This window comes from Colobus angolensis, unplaced genomic scaffold, assembly GCF_000951035.1.
Source record: "Colobus angolensis palliatus isolate OR3802 unplaced genomic scaffold, Cang.pa_1.0 Scaffold11, whole genome shotgun sequence".
Taxonomy (NCBI): Eukaryota; Metazoa; Chordata; class Mammalia; order Primates; family Cercopithecidae; genus Colobus; species Colobus angolensis.
The window spans coordinates 5,962,127-5,977,308 of NW_012112030.1; the positions used below are offsets into that span (position 1 = coordinate 5,962,127).

Genomic DNA, 15,182 nt, shown 5'->3' on the forward strand with positions numbered 1-15,182 from the left:
TTGGGAGGCCGAGACAGGCGGATCACGAGGTCAGGAGATCGAGACCATCCTGGCTAACACGGTGAAACCCTGTCTCTACTAAAAAATACAAAAAACTAGCTGGGCGTGGTGGCGGGCGCCTGTAGTCCCAGCTACTCGGGAGGCTGAGGCAGGAGAATCGCGTGAACCTGGGAGGCGGAGCTTGCAGTGAGCTGAGATCCGGCCACTGCAGTCCAGTCTGAGTGACAGAGCGAGACTCCGTCTCAAAAAAAAAAAAAAAAGAGTGAGACCCCGTCTCAAAGAAAAAAAAAAAGCTGAAATAAGATAAGAACCATATGCCTTTCATTTCTGTCCAACTGATCTTGCCAGAAACAACAGATACTATAGTTAAAATAAATAAGTAGTTGGGTGGGTGAATAAACAGGTCTGCATCTTATTATAAATTTAATTGAAATTTACATTCTTTAATTCGAGAGAACTTCAAAGTATCACTTAATTTCTATTCAGTCTAGTCAAATTCTAATGAAGAATGCAAATGAAAAGTAGGGAGTGAGGGAGGAAGAGAAAGACAGACATATACACTCTCTTAGGAAAAACAGGCAGAGATGGAAAATGGCAGCATCGGATAATGAAAATTCAGGACTGAATGTGAGAGAAAGCAGCTTACAAACAGACTTGAGTAAGGGAAAGGCACAAAGACAGGGAGAGAGAGAGGAACACGGGAAAAGCCCAGCCAGATAAGCAAGAGAGAAAGGCGAACAGGCAGGGTGGAACATGGCACACTGACAAAGAAATGGGTCTTGACCTAGAGACAGCCAGTTGGAAGAGATCACTCCACCCCCAGTAATTTTTTTCCAATTATACTCTTTTGTTATTTCCCAAGGCTCCCACTAAAAAGGGAAGAATCTTTATTTTTTATTTATTTCTTTTGAGATAGAGTTTTGTTCTTGTCATCCAGGCTAGAGCGCAGTGATGTGATCTCCGCTCACTGCAACCTCTGCTTCCTGGGTTTCAAGCTATTCTTCTACCTCAGCCTCCCGAGTAGCTGGAATTACAGGTGCCTGCCACCACGCCCAGCTAATTTTTGTATTTTTAGTAGATATGGGGTTTCTCCATGTTGGCCAGGCTAGTTTTGAACTCCTGACCTCAGATGATCCACTCACCTCAGTCTCCCAAAGTGTTAGGATTACAGGCGTGAACCATGGTGCGTGGCTAGAACCTTTTATTTGTATAAAATGATTAACAATGCATATTTTATATATCTTGCAAATTAAAAAAATTCAGATTTACTGTCAGCATAATTTTTCCATAAAGGTCACATATACCAACATACTGAGAAGAAAATCCTAATTTTACATACTATTAGTTATTATTCAAAGTAAAGAATGACAGTATACCAGTGAGGTCAAATTCAAAGGAAGGCAAGGACCTACAGGCATTTATGATTACATGCCATAGTACCAAATCATGTAATTTATGTAACATGGCTATCAGACTAAAAACACATTCTTAAAGATAACTTACCATTTCGAGTCAAAATGCAGGAATCTTAGTCCTGTTTCCATTTTTGTCCCCCTTGCTTCACTTGGTATGTCATGCTCTATCTCTTCTCCTATGCAGACTTTAAGTCAGTAGCCATCAATCTGAAGAATTCCTTCCTCTGCTGCCACCTACCAGTTTAGTTCTCTGCTGCAGCAGAAGGGTATATAGAAAAAGTTCTTGCTTACCATTCAGATTAAATAGAAAAAAGTTCCTTTGTTTAACATTTCATATTTTTGCACATACACCAACTTTTTAATGTTTCTCTAAGACCTTCCCTTCAAAAATAAAAAACAAAAATTTCAATCACAGAAAATAAAACACTGTACGATCAATGTTCATGCTAAGCTGGGAAAATTTACAAAAAAAGTAGAAAGAAAGTGGAAAGATTTAGCCACTCAGCAGCTGCCACCTCAAGAAGCCATTTTCTTATGTTTCCTTCTTTACCTACCCCTACAATCTATGAACAAATACTATAACTTAAAATTTTAAGTAGGCAGTCTACAAGTCCTACAAATTTTAAGTTCAGAGACTACCCAAAGAACTGTGGAAGATGCAGCAATATAAAAGTTTTTCAAAGTAATTCTAGAAACTAAGGGTGTTAGGTGCTTTACCTGCTTGAGTTTTCAATGTTCTGGACTGCTTATTGCCCAATGGCTCTGAATACATTAAAACACGAACACATACGCCACCTACATTTAAAATAGGGTAGCATTTGTATGCCCATATAAGCAGTGGGTATATTTTTTTGCAAAAGAGTAATAAATTCATTAAGTCTTTTAAAAAGGACTGACCATAAATGCACATTTCCTCAAACTGTATACGTACATAAAAGAATTAGGGGAAAAGGGAAGACAGAATGACAAATGTAATAGCAGTTGTAGAACTGGGGATTAACACAGCATAAACATCTTCTGTTTGTTCAAATACTGAGATTCATTTCTATTCCCATTCTTTTTGTCATCTAGGTCTATGTTTCAAATTTATTCTAATTAGCTATTAAGGGACAGTCTCTAGTAATGAACTAGAAATAGCAGTAATGGCTTGTTTCTCTTCCACCCTCCCACTGCCTTCATCAAGATAAAAATACGCAGTTTTGCCAACTTTAAAAAATCAGGAAATAAAACAAACACTGACATAAGCACCAAAGACTAGTCAACAGTGGCACTGAAGTGACATTGCTTCTACTTTCTCATTCCTTCCCCCAATCTCAAACCCCACCCTTTGACCTCTGTATATGGGATGAGCCTGAGCAGGAGAGTTGGTGATGTCAGGACTGCGCCGTTCCCACGGATGCTCCTAGAGGCCTGCTGTGCTTCTGGGAACTGAGGCACAGGGATGTCTGTCTGACTGAAACCTAAAACAACAACAGTTCACCCCACCCCTCATGTTCCCAAACCCCACAATAGCACCCAGGTATATATGCTATATAAGGCTCACCTAGTAAGTTTGAATATGGTAAAAGCGAGATCATTCTTAGCAAGTCAGTGGTATTCAAACAGGCAGCTGACCGGAGGTTGTTTAACTCTCCATGCCTAATACAATCACATAGTCTGTATGCTCTAATGTTACTAATGTTAGCCATCCTTATCAGCAAGAGAACAAGGCTCTCCTGAATGAGCCCCCCCCTTTTTTTTTTTTTTTTGTATATGTCACATTCTTGCATGAGTACAGCTGGGATCCCTCTGTTAGTAAATTCCAATTAAACAGATAAATATTTTTGTCTTAAGATGCTTAAAGGGAATGACTGTCCTTATAAGAGTCAACTGAAGCACAGAACAGCTTAATCACTTATCACATGTCTTCCTTTAGCTACAAGAAATAGCATTACAAGCCAAGACTTCCTATTCACTAACTAGTGACTTGCTGGATGTATAGGCTCTTTGGATAGTACGTCTAAAGCCACAGGATGAAATTATGCAGAAGTGTATCTTGAAAAGGCTCTGATTACTTCCACTAAAATTCTACCTATTAGAAAGATGATAATATCCAAAATAATAAAAGTTCAGAGCTAAAACTCTAGGAAGTATAGGAGAAAGGAAGAAAGGGTAGGTAGACTGGGGTAAAGACAGAGGACAGGATAGTTTAATTTACTACTTAACAGAAAGGCTATTCAAATGGACAAGGTGTAGTCCTATCCCTGACATTTTATGTCCTTGGTTAACGTGCTTAGCCATGTTGTGCTTCAGAAATGTCCTCCTATCTGTCCAAATCTGTAATTTTTGAAGGTTTAAACCATGATTTTCTGATCATCTCAAACTGCTTACATCTCCTTGTTAGAACTAGTATCTTAGAAATGCCAAAATGATTAGTTCTGAAATCACATTGCTCCTAAAAGAACTAAATTTTTTTTGTATTATCTTTGTCTTATTATTCCCTTTCACTTTTATAATGTCACAGAAAGAGAAGCACTAAGGTAAAATGAATGCTATGTTGAGTTTTTACCATATATATAACCTAGAACCTAATTTTACCTTTCAAAACTCTAGTTTTCCATACCTGTCAACTCCTAATTGATGTCTTTATACTGTGAGCTCACTGTGTATTCGGAACACCAACCCCTGAAAAAGCTTAAGCCAGAGTAGCACAATGGAAGAAACAAACAAACCCAAAACAAAAACAAAGCCAAAAAAGTCACACTCTGAAATACTTAATTATAGATATATATGCAAGAAATGGAGTCATCTAAATGGATAAAGTTCCCAAGAAAGTCTTGGGTATATCATAACCAAGTCAAACTTTACCCCCAAAAGCTCTTCTTTAATCATATTACTCGCTAGATATGTTTATGCATTATTTTTAAGTGAGAATTATGACAAACCCATGGTTACTTTTTGAAGTACATAAAGGAAGAAGTTTTAAAAAAAGAAAGTTAGCCTAGTGATGGAAAGAAAGGAGAAAGAGTCAAATTACCTGCAGGCAGACTGGGGCTGTGCCTGAATCCAAACCGGTGCATTTACCATTCATTACACAGCTGCATTATTGGGGGAAGGGGAGTTTAGAAGGGCACTGACCCCGAAAGTTCTCAATACTTCTCACTCATCATCAGGAAGGGGGAAGAAGGAAAGTTTTTTCTCTGGGTATTTTTTTGTTTGTTTGTATTTGTTTTTTTGGCTCCTGAAAAGGCTGGTAAAGAACAGTAACAGTGCAAGCAGTTAGAATATTTCTTTAAAAACAATGTAAAAAATGCAAAACATTAAGGATTTTCAAAGGCCAAACTTTCGTTAATACAGAAAGAATTTTCACTAGAGTTAGGCAGCCACCCCAAAACAGCATGGCAAAATGGCATTGGTATAAAGGAAATAAAATACCACACAAAAATCCAAAACAAAACTAAAAACATTTCAAATTAAACCTGGAAGACTAGAAGATTCCAACAGCAGATTTCTGTCCACTACTGAAACATTCCAAAATCCAAGCTCCAAAGGTGCCTAAATGTATTTTAAATGAAATTTTGTTTTTTTTTTTTAAGAAAAGAAAAAAAAAAAAAGAAAGCAAGCAAGCAGTCAGTGAACCTGGTTATAAATCCTGCAATATATTACATTTTTAAAAATCCTAGTACAACAAAAACAAATCTTAAATAAAATTAAACAAACAAACAAATAAAAACAGTAGCAGCAGTGGTTACCTGTCTGAGCACCTACATTTTCTTAGGAGGGGATCGTGTCTCACCAGCCAAATAGCCCATAAACCTTCTCAAAAAAAGTGAGCCAGGAGAAAAGTATAACACAAGATTTGATTTCACAATGTCTCTAAGCCCCACAAACCCCAAACTGGGGATTCACTGAATGAAGCAAATTTGCTTCTCCATTGCTTTCTTCTTGAGAAAAAGATGATTTTCAAAGTCAATGCCTTCAATACCTTCTCAAAGTCTGATAATGTGCTTGATGAATGAAGTCTCTTGTTGGGTTTTTCTACTGTTCCAGGGTAGTTTTCTTATTGATAACAAATACAGAAAGATTTCAATGTTCATTGGAGAAAAGCCAGCAGAAATGACCAATCAATTATAGGCACCAAAAAAGAAAAAAACTATTAAAAATTTTAAATAGAAGAGTTCATACTTATATGTTTAGATATATAAAGTCCAGTTTTCATCATGGGTGACATAAAAACAGTATCAGAAATAATTATTTTTGAAATACAATTTAGAATTACAATTTTAACAATATGCAAAAAATTTACAATAATTCAGATTTTATCATTACACATATTTGATATACACATTTTATCTCTCATAATAGCAATGAAGATTATACAACAGTTATTAAACAATTATGAAAATAAATTTAACTTTCACCTATATATCTGCTGCTGTTTCCTTAGGGTAGTTCCAGAATGATTTGCTCTTATTCTTTACCTTAATCTTGAAGGAATTCAAGAAGATATCCATGTTTTTAAAATCTAAGATAATTACTGCTCTTTTCATTGTAACATGTGAGTGTATGTTTTAATATCATGTGAATGCATAACAGTGAATAAAGCTAATGAACTAATTTCACATATTTCCTATAATATAGTTGGTTAATTTGATATAAGTTAAAAAAAGACTAACTACATTTTTCCTGATGCCTTACCCCACCAACACAAACATGACCTTTTCATTGAATAAAGAGGTTGTTTTAAATGTATTCATCTACATACTTGTGATATGTAACTATTCAAAGTGTATTGTCATAATACACATGGCAACCAGATGGTCTCTACATGAACATATGAATGATAATTTAATTAAGCAGTTCTTCCTTCCTCATTTATTTCTCTATACCAAATAGTATGCATCCTCCACAGTATGGTCTTTCAGCGAAAGAAGTACCAAGTATTTCTTTCTGTTAATGAGTCAGAGGTACTAATATACGTATGTGAGTCCCCCAGTTACCCTGTGCAAGATAAGTTCTTTTAAATGCAATTAGAATATCCTAAGATAAATTACAAACTCCTCTTATGTATCCTTTTCTCTGAGGTGAAATGAGACACTGCACAGATGACAGGTACTATTCTATTCATCAACAATCAACCTTTCACTCAATTTTAATATTATTTAATTCTACGGAAAAAACAAATTTTATTACATTCCTTTTTAAAACGGGGGAAAAACTGTACAAGTAAGCATGATCAAACCTCTGTTATAGCTGGTTAATACTGATATTTTATTATTGCCTTGAAGTCTCTCTAGTAGTGTCCAAGAAATTATGTTTAAGGTCCATCTGAAGGAAAATAGCACTGGAGAGGCAAGAAAGGCTTGGGTAAAAGCTTCAGAGGATTTGTAGGGAGATGGAAAACTTGCTGTTTAAAAAATTACGTTGGGCTCTGCAGCATCTCCATTTCTTAACATACCATCCAAACCCATCAATGGGATTAGTTTTACCCATGTTTTAAAGGCTCATATTATATGCAGTTTGGGGGCTTTTATAAATTCTGAAAGTAAAGGAATATAAAGAGTGGACAGTATTGAAGGCTTAAGAGTAGGGCTATAAGAGACTCAATACTACTAAATAAGTCCCCAAACAAAAACATCCAACCCACCCCCAATCCCAAATCCTATATGTAAAAAGAGAAAATGCATAGCCAGAAGCATTAAAGAAAAGCATGTAGCCTTGAATAAACTGTACACTGAACAGGCTAGAAACAAAAGGAAAAAAACAAAACGTACATATACACAAAAAGGGCTAAAAAAGCATCTATTCACCCTATGGTTTAAGGTGAATACCTCTACCCCAGTGGAGTCTACTTATGAAAACAACTCATCTGTTTTTTAAAGTCATAAACTCTGTTTCCCATCATGCTCCATTTTCTAAATTATCCTTTTTGATTAGTTGATGTAAACAAAAAGCAAAACACATACACATGCATGCGTGCACACACATACATATATACTCCCTCGTAAAATGTGAAAAATGCAAATATGTAACGCTGGCATTCGAAATCACTTCAGCTGTATACTTAGAACTCATAGGCTCTTGATTTGCCCCCCAAAATATTTTTCCTTGTCCTTATTTAAATGCCCAACCACCAAAAGAAAAAGGGAAAAAATAAAAGGCTTTAAATGTACACGTTTCAAGTCAGTGTCTTGTTAACAAAAAAGGTAGCATTTTCTTCACTTTGGCCATTGTTAAAGATGCAGGCATAGAGCAGGAAATGTTAGACTAGCATGTATTAAAAAAAAAAAAAAAGCAACATTAACAGAGCACATCTTCCAAAAAAGACTAAAACACTAACAAATACAAGTCAATGCACATATTTTAAACTAGTGTAATTTTATCTACATTGAATAAATGTTATTTTGTATACCGGACATTGCAATACTGTTCATTTCCATTTCATCATGCAAACATGCCAATTTTGTCATTAAGAAGTCTTTATTGGGTTATAGTCACTTTGACCCTCCCACCAAATTAAGGGTGAAAAAACAAAAATAAGAAATCCCAGTAAAAGAGCCCCTTGAGATTTCATAAAGTAAAAACTAAAGCTGCTAGTTAATAAGGAAATGGCAGAATTTTCAGAGCTGTATAATACAAAAATCCCTGTAATTTAAGCAGATGTTTTCCTCAATGACAAATCTTCCAACACAATGTGAAGTTATGCTACTCGGATATTTGTAGCAAAACTTATTTTTTTTTTTTTTGTACAAAAACAAAAGGGACCATGAAAAAAAAAGTATTTGTTCCTCATGGCCTATGAGTATACAAATTTTTTAGCAATTTAAAAGGGTAACTATGAGAGCCTGACATTTTTCTATACCCCACCTATTCTGCCTCTCTATTTGTAGGATTTGTAAATGAAAGTAACATCTTACGAGCAGAGGTCTCATCTATCTCCCACTCTCTCCAACTAATCCTACTAATTTTCTCTCATCTTCCTGAGCATCCTCCATGAACAGCATTGCAAGTTGGTTTCAAAAATAGAAAAGAAAAAAGAATGAAAGTTTTACAAGGGTTTTGTTGGTTAATTACCAGTGGAGTCAGTCCACCAGTAGTTTGATTTCATTGGCTAGCAGCTGGTTCATGTTGAACAGGCCCCCTGGGAGCTTGGTAAGCAGCTCTCGCTCCGTGCTTTCAGGGTCGCTGTCAACAGAGCTGGAACTTGCACTCATGTTGTCAACAGCAGTGCTGGCTGGGGGACCCAGCTCCGGCTCACTAGTCTCACTGGCAGTGGACACCACGGAGAGCAGGGACATACGCCGGGTGAGCCGGCCAGAGGGTAGAAGGGAGGCGGCATAGTCTGCTATGATACCAGCTACATCTAGATTACAAGCCTTATCAAAGGCGATGAAACCTACATTTGCATTGGCCTCACAGACGCAGAAGGAGCCGTCATCTTTCATCAACAGGTCAATGCCACATACATCCATCCCCAGGATATTAGACACTTGGATAGCTAGCTGCTTCCCTTGTTCACTCAATGAGCACATCATCCCCACACCACCTGGCAAGAGAAACAAGACAGGAAATTAACAAAATCATGAACTTTTGAAATAAAATTAAAGTTGGCCTCCAAAGCTAAGCCTCTCTTCTAAATTAATAGTGAAAATAAAGGTGCTATTCCAGTGTAAAATTAGGACTTCTAAGTCTAGATTTCCTTAATTAGGAATCTTTTCCCTATCCGGTCTCCTAGGAATTGATGATTTCATAAGTTGTCAATATTTTTCCCAAGTCTATCTTACTTGCAATAATATAAACCAAGTGGAAGTTCAGCATGAATACAATTAGACTTTACAGATGGCAAAAGTATTACTGGTTTTCAATTTATAAAAATAATAAAAATGCATAACAGAACCGAGGATGGGATAAGATCTGGGAAGGTGGTGACCTGAACACAGCTCTCTTCCTCTACAGCCCCCCGCTTCACTCTAGCTGTCATTTCAAAGCCAAAAAGCTTCTGGGTCATAAGGTAGCTGGCTGGATTTAAGTGAAGTCTTTGGTCTTGCCAAAAGGAAGGAAGAGAAAGGAAGTAGAACTTGATTTTCTCACTTGGAGATCAGCTTCACAAAGCTCTGAATTAAGGACAGGAAGGCAAAGAACTTTAAGAAGAGCTAGGCTCCAAGAGCTCTGTGTATCCGTAGGAGTGAGGATGACAACATAATGTGAGTCTGCCTGTAGTGTTTGACCCCAGTAAGGCCAGAAGTAGCTAGACAGGTGAGGTGGATCCTCCCTACCACTGAGGCTGTAGGAATAAAGGAGTCAAGGAAACAAAAGACTTCTTTCAGCTACTTCCGTAGAAGCATGCCCCATGACTTAGATGATTCTGCTTCACAGCACTTGTAAGACTGAGGCCATGTAGAATACTACAAATAACCCAAGCTGAGTGAGCCCTGATATAAGAACAAAACAATAATAATCCATCTATGACTGTAATGAAAGAACTAAGAGCTCTTTAAGGAGATTCAAGTTCAGTACAAAAAGACTTTCTGAAGTTAAAACAAAAACACGATTACTCAACTAAAAAATCCAATAGAGAAACTCAAAGAGAGTACAGTCACTTTTGACAGTTGACTTAGAAAATCAAGGAATATGCAAAGCATAGCTAAAAATGTGAGGTGAAATCATAAAAGATAAAGGATTTGGGCCAGCTGTGATGGCTCACACCTGTAATCCCAATACTTTGGGAAGCTGAGGTGGATCACTTGAGGTCAGGAGTTCAAGATCAGCCTGGCCAACATGGTGAAACCTCATCTCTACTAAAAATACAAAAATTAGCCAGGTGTGGTGGCATGTACCTGTAGTCCCAGCTACTCGGGAAGCTGAGGTACAAGAATCGCTTGAACCTGGGAGGCAGAAGTTGCTGTGAGCCAAGATTATGCCACTGCACTCCAGCCTGGGCAACAGAATGAGACTCCATCTCAAAAAAAAAAAGAAAACTGGAGAACTGAATCAGAAAAATACTCCTCAGGACAGAAACAGATGGAGGAGAGCCAACAATTAACGAAGAAATTTTCCAGAAAACTGTATAAGGAATAAATTTAGTCTGGTGACTAAAACAGTTAAAATTCAGGTTAAACAGATAAGAAAAGACACAAATATATCTACAAAATCCCAATAAAATTTGAGCGCTACTAAAAATATTTACAAAGAATAAATTACCCACAAACAAAAAAAAAATCGAGTAGATTTGGACATTAAACTGCAACAATAAAATCTTAAAGGCGGTAGAATTGAAGCTAGACTCTTACAATGTAAGAATTGTATCTCAGACAAATTATTAGTCTTCTCTCAGGGAGAAAGAAAGACGTGTGATATTCTGATCTAAATTATATATTGCTTTTTGTCCACGGTTCCTGGCATATAACTCCAACAGCCCTTGTTATGGTCTTCTGTTATAATGCTGGGGCACTGTAGGCCTTAGAAAATACAATCTAACCTTCCCCTGTCCTCCTTTCACCTACCCCACAGCAGGACTCAAATCTTTCACAGCCTTTCTGATTGTTGGTCATAAGACTTCATTCCAGGCCTCCCCCTACCCTGGAGGAAAGAACGTGGCAGAGAGACGCCAAGAAGAATCTGAACGGACAAGCCTTGCTGGGTTTCCCTACTCAGTCTACTAGTGTTAGATCATACCCTTTTGGTTCAATTACATTTTTACATGGTTATCAATTATGTCTATCCAATTGGATATCAAAAAGGGCAAGGTTCAGAAAGCTTCTGGATAGTGGAACACAGAGGTTTCTGAAGGGTGGCATGCCCTGGGAGGGCATGGAAGCTTCATATCCTTTCTCCCATACCTTGCCCTATGCATCTCTTCACCTGTATCCTTTGAAATATCCTTTATGATATACAGGTAAACACAATGTAGATGTTCCTTGAGTTCTGTGAGCTGCTGTAGCAAATTAATCAAACCTAAGCAGAAAGTCAAGGGAACCCCAACTTGAAGCCAGTTGGCAGAAGTTCTGTAGGTCTGGACTTGCAACTGGTGTCTGAAGGGGGTGAGGTGGGGAGTAGGGGATAGTCTTGGTGACTCTTGGTGACTGAGCCCTCGACCTGTCAGATCTGATGGTATCTCCAAATAGATAAGAGAAATCCCTCACATGTGGTCAAATAAGTGTTCTGTGTGAATTGTTTCTGAATGAGAGAATAGAAAAAGCACTTCGAGTGTATTTTTTGTATTAACAGAATATGTGAGGGTATCTATGACTCTGATAGCCCACCGGAAAAATAATCAAGAAATCATACTAACATACTAGTAAATGGCTAACAGAGATCTCAAGATATGGGAAGATGAATATGAGGAGTAAACCATGGTGAGTACTTTGCAATACAGGTATAATTCATTTTAAGTAGATAAAGACAGACTGCCTGGGAATGGATAAAATGCCATATAAGGGTTCATGAAACAGAAGAGACATACAGTAAAACAAATTCCAAACAGACTTGAACTAAAACTACTAGATGATTTCAGCAAAACTGGAACGTAAGGTCAACGAGACTAGGGATTTTTGTCTGTTGTGTTCACTACTATATACAAAATACTGCTACAAGAGGCCAGGGGTGGTGGCTCATGCCTGTAATCCCAGCACTATGGGAGGCCAAGGAGAGCGGATCACCTGAGGTCAGGAGTTCGAGACCAGGCTGGCCAACATGGTGAAACCCCGTCTGTACTAAAAATACAAAATTAGCTGGGTATGGTGGTGGGTGCCTGTAATGCCACCTATGTGGGAGGCCAAGGTGGAAGAATTGCTTAAATCCAGAAAGCAGAGCTGGCAGTGAGCCGAGATCACACCATTGCACTCTGGCCTGGGCAACAAGAGCAAAATTCCACCTCAAAAATAAATAAATAAATAAATTACGGCTACAGCAGTACTTGACACTTTGGAGGTACTCGAAACTACTCAATAAATGAATGAATCAAGAGGAAGGAGTAGGAAGGAAATAAAATTGTTCTAATATTCCCACTGGAGGGGACAGGAAACAAGGAATGCCCGGGGAAAGTAGAGGTATTCCAAATACTTCATTATTATTATGATGGTACAGTGAAGTAGTAAATAAAGTATCAAGAAAAATGATCTTCTCAAGTAACTGTAGAGACTGTGTCTGATTATGAGCATAAGAAAATAGAAGGTAACCATTAAAGGAATGCAAAATCCTCGCTGATCTCCCAAATAAACTGGGTTTGGTGGCAGGAGTGAAAATAAAATGGTACCTTACAAACCAGCAAAAATCAGAAAAGAAAAAAGAATAAGGAACAATTTGAGTTAAATAATAAACACAAAATAAGATGGAAGAAATAAAATGAAGTATATTAGTAACTATACAAAAAATGGACCAAATCTTCCATTAAAAGATGGAAACGAGTCCGATTTGAATAAAAAACAAAACTTAGCTATATACTGCTTACAGAAAACATAGGCAAAATAAACTTACTTCACATCTTTATTTCTCCTGACTATACATCCATATATACATTTTTTCCTTAACAATCATGCTGGTCACACACCAAAAACAACTTAATGAAATTTAAAAAAAAATGTTACAGGCCACATTCTCTGACAATATTAGTAAGTCAAGAAAATCAGAAGGTAATGGGGTAATGGTAAAGGCAGCCAAAAGAATATTAATTACTTTGAGGTTGCAAAATTGATCCCTTGGATCAAAGAAATCACAAAGAAAAATGAGAACCATCTGTAAATAAAAGAGAAAGATGCTTCATATTAATACCTTCCGACACTGTGAAAGTTCTCCAGAGGAAGATGTTTAACATGAAATGCCTTCATTTTGAAACAAAAAACTAAATGTTCTAGCCAAAGAAACTAGGAAGACAGATAAAATGAAAACAAAAAGTAAAATGAATACAACAGAAAGACAGAATCTTTTAAAAATACAAAGGCTATTTTGGTAAGATTAAGAAAGACAAGAAAGAGAATCACACACAAAGCAGAGATTAAAAGCAGCATATGCAAATATCTCACAAAACTCTTTGGCAAAAAATTGAAAACCTAAAAGAAATGGATCATTTATTTCCAAAACCGCCCCAGAAGTGGCAAACTTTAACAGGGCAATTATTACAGAAGGGTTTCAGAAGGTGATAAAAACTATTACTACAAAAGGAACTAGGACGAGAAAGGTTCACAGCTCAGTTTTATTTAGCTATCCTTTATTCCAGTGTTGTTACTTTACCAATATAGAATGCCCTAGGGAAAGACTGAAAACTCCTCAATACATTAAATAAAGCCAGCATAACCTTAATATCAAAAGTGATCAAGTTTTTAAAAAATAATAATATGGGCCAATCTTACTCATAAAAATAGATGAAAATATTCTAGGGCAACCCCCTTTGGGTCCCCTCCCTTTGTTGGGAGCTCTGTTTTCACTCTATTAAATCTTGCAACTGCACTCTCTTGTGGTCTGTGTTTGTTATGGCTCGAGCTGAGCTTTCGCTCACCGTCCACCACTGCTGTTTGCCGCCATCCCAGACCCGCTGTTGACTTCCACCCGTCTGGATCCGGCAGGGTGTCCGCTGTGCTCGTGATCCAGCAAAACACCCATTGCTACTCCGAACAGGGCCAAAGGCTTGCCATTGTTCCTTCACAGCTAAGTGCCCAGGTTCGTCCTAATCAAGCTGAACACTAGTTGCTGAGTTCCACAGTTCTCTTCCGTGACCCACAGCTTCTAAAGGAGCTATAATACTCAAAGCACGGTCCAAGAATGTGGCTTCTCGGAAATACTGATGCTCCATCGTACAGGAGTTTTTCTAAAGGAAACCCCATTTTCACCACCCACACCCATTTGCCCTTGCACTTCAAGCCATACATTTCAATCCCTGTATCTTTAACCTCCTTGTTAAGTTTGTGTCTTCCAGAATCGAAGCTGTAAAACTACAAATGGTTCTTCAAATGGAGCCCCAAATGCAGTCCATGATTAAGATCTACTGTGGACCCCGGGACCAGCCTGCTAGCCCATGCTCCAATGTTCATGACATCAAAGGCACCACTCCCGAGGAAATCCCAACTGCACGACCCCTATTACACCCCAATTCAGCAGGAAGCAGTTAAAAGTGGTTGTCGGCCAACCTCCCCAACAGCACTTGAGTTTTTTGCTGTTGTGAGGGGGACTGAGAGACAGGACTACCTGGATTTCCTAGGCCGACTAAGAATTCCTAAGCCTAGCTGGGAAGGTGACCACACCCACCTTTAAACACTGGTTTGTAACTCAGGCTCACACCCGACCAATCAAGTAGTAAAAAGGGCTCACTAAAATACAAATTAGGCTAAAGCAGGAGGTAAAGAAATAGTCAAATCATCTATTGCCTGAGAGCACGGGGTAGGGACAATGATCGGGATATAAACCCAGGCATTCGAGCAGGGAGCGACAACCCCTTTTGGTCCCCTTCCATTTTATGGGAGCTCTGTTTTCATTCTATTACATCTTGCAACTGCAAATAATAATAATAATAATAATAATTCTAAATAAAAATGAAAAAAACAAATTCAGTAGTTTTTGAAAGAACAGTAAGCTATCCAAAGAAGGTTTATTTTAAAAATGCAAAGGGCAATATTTTTTTTTCTTGAGATGGAGTCTTGCTCTGTCGCCCGGGCTGGAGTGCAGTGGCCAGATCTCAGCTCACTGCAAGCTCCGCTTCCCGGGTTTACGCCATTCTCCTGCCTCAGCCTCCCAAGTAGCTGGGACTACAGGTGCCCGCCACCTCGCCCGGCTAGTTTTTTGTATTTTTTAGTAGAG

The 15,182-nt window shown here is 37.9% G+C and overlaps 1 protein-coding gene across 2 annotated transcripts in view; it reads right to left on the reverse strand.

Moving 5' to 3' along the window:
* Positions 1–8,053: 8,053 nt before the first annotated feature.
* The window catches only part of RIMKLB (ribosomal modification protein rimK-like family member B), a 94,006-nt gene continuing 86,877 nt past the window's right edge, over positions 8,054–15,182 (reverse strand). For both annotated transcript variants that reach the window (XM_011953446.1, XM_011953439.1), the window contains exon 7: positions 8,054–8,940. In XM_011953446.1, coding sequence (XP_011808836.1) covers positions 8,477–8,940 — 464 coding nt within the window. In that variant the 3' untranslated portion in view covers positions 8,054–8,476. The remainder of the gene's footprint in view (positions 8,941–15,182) is intronic.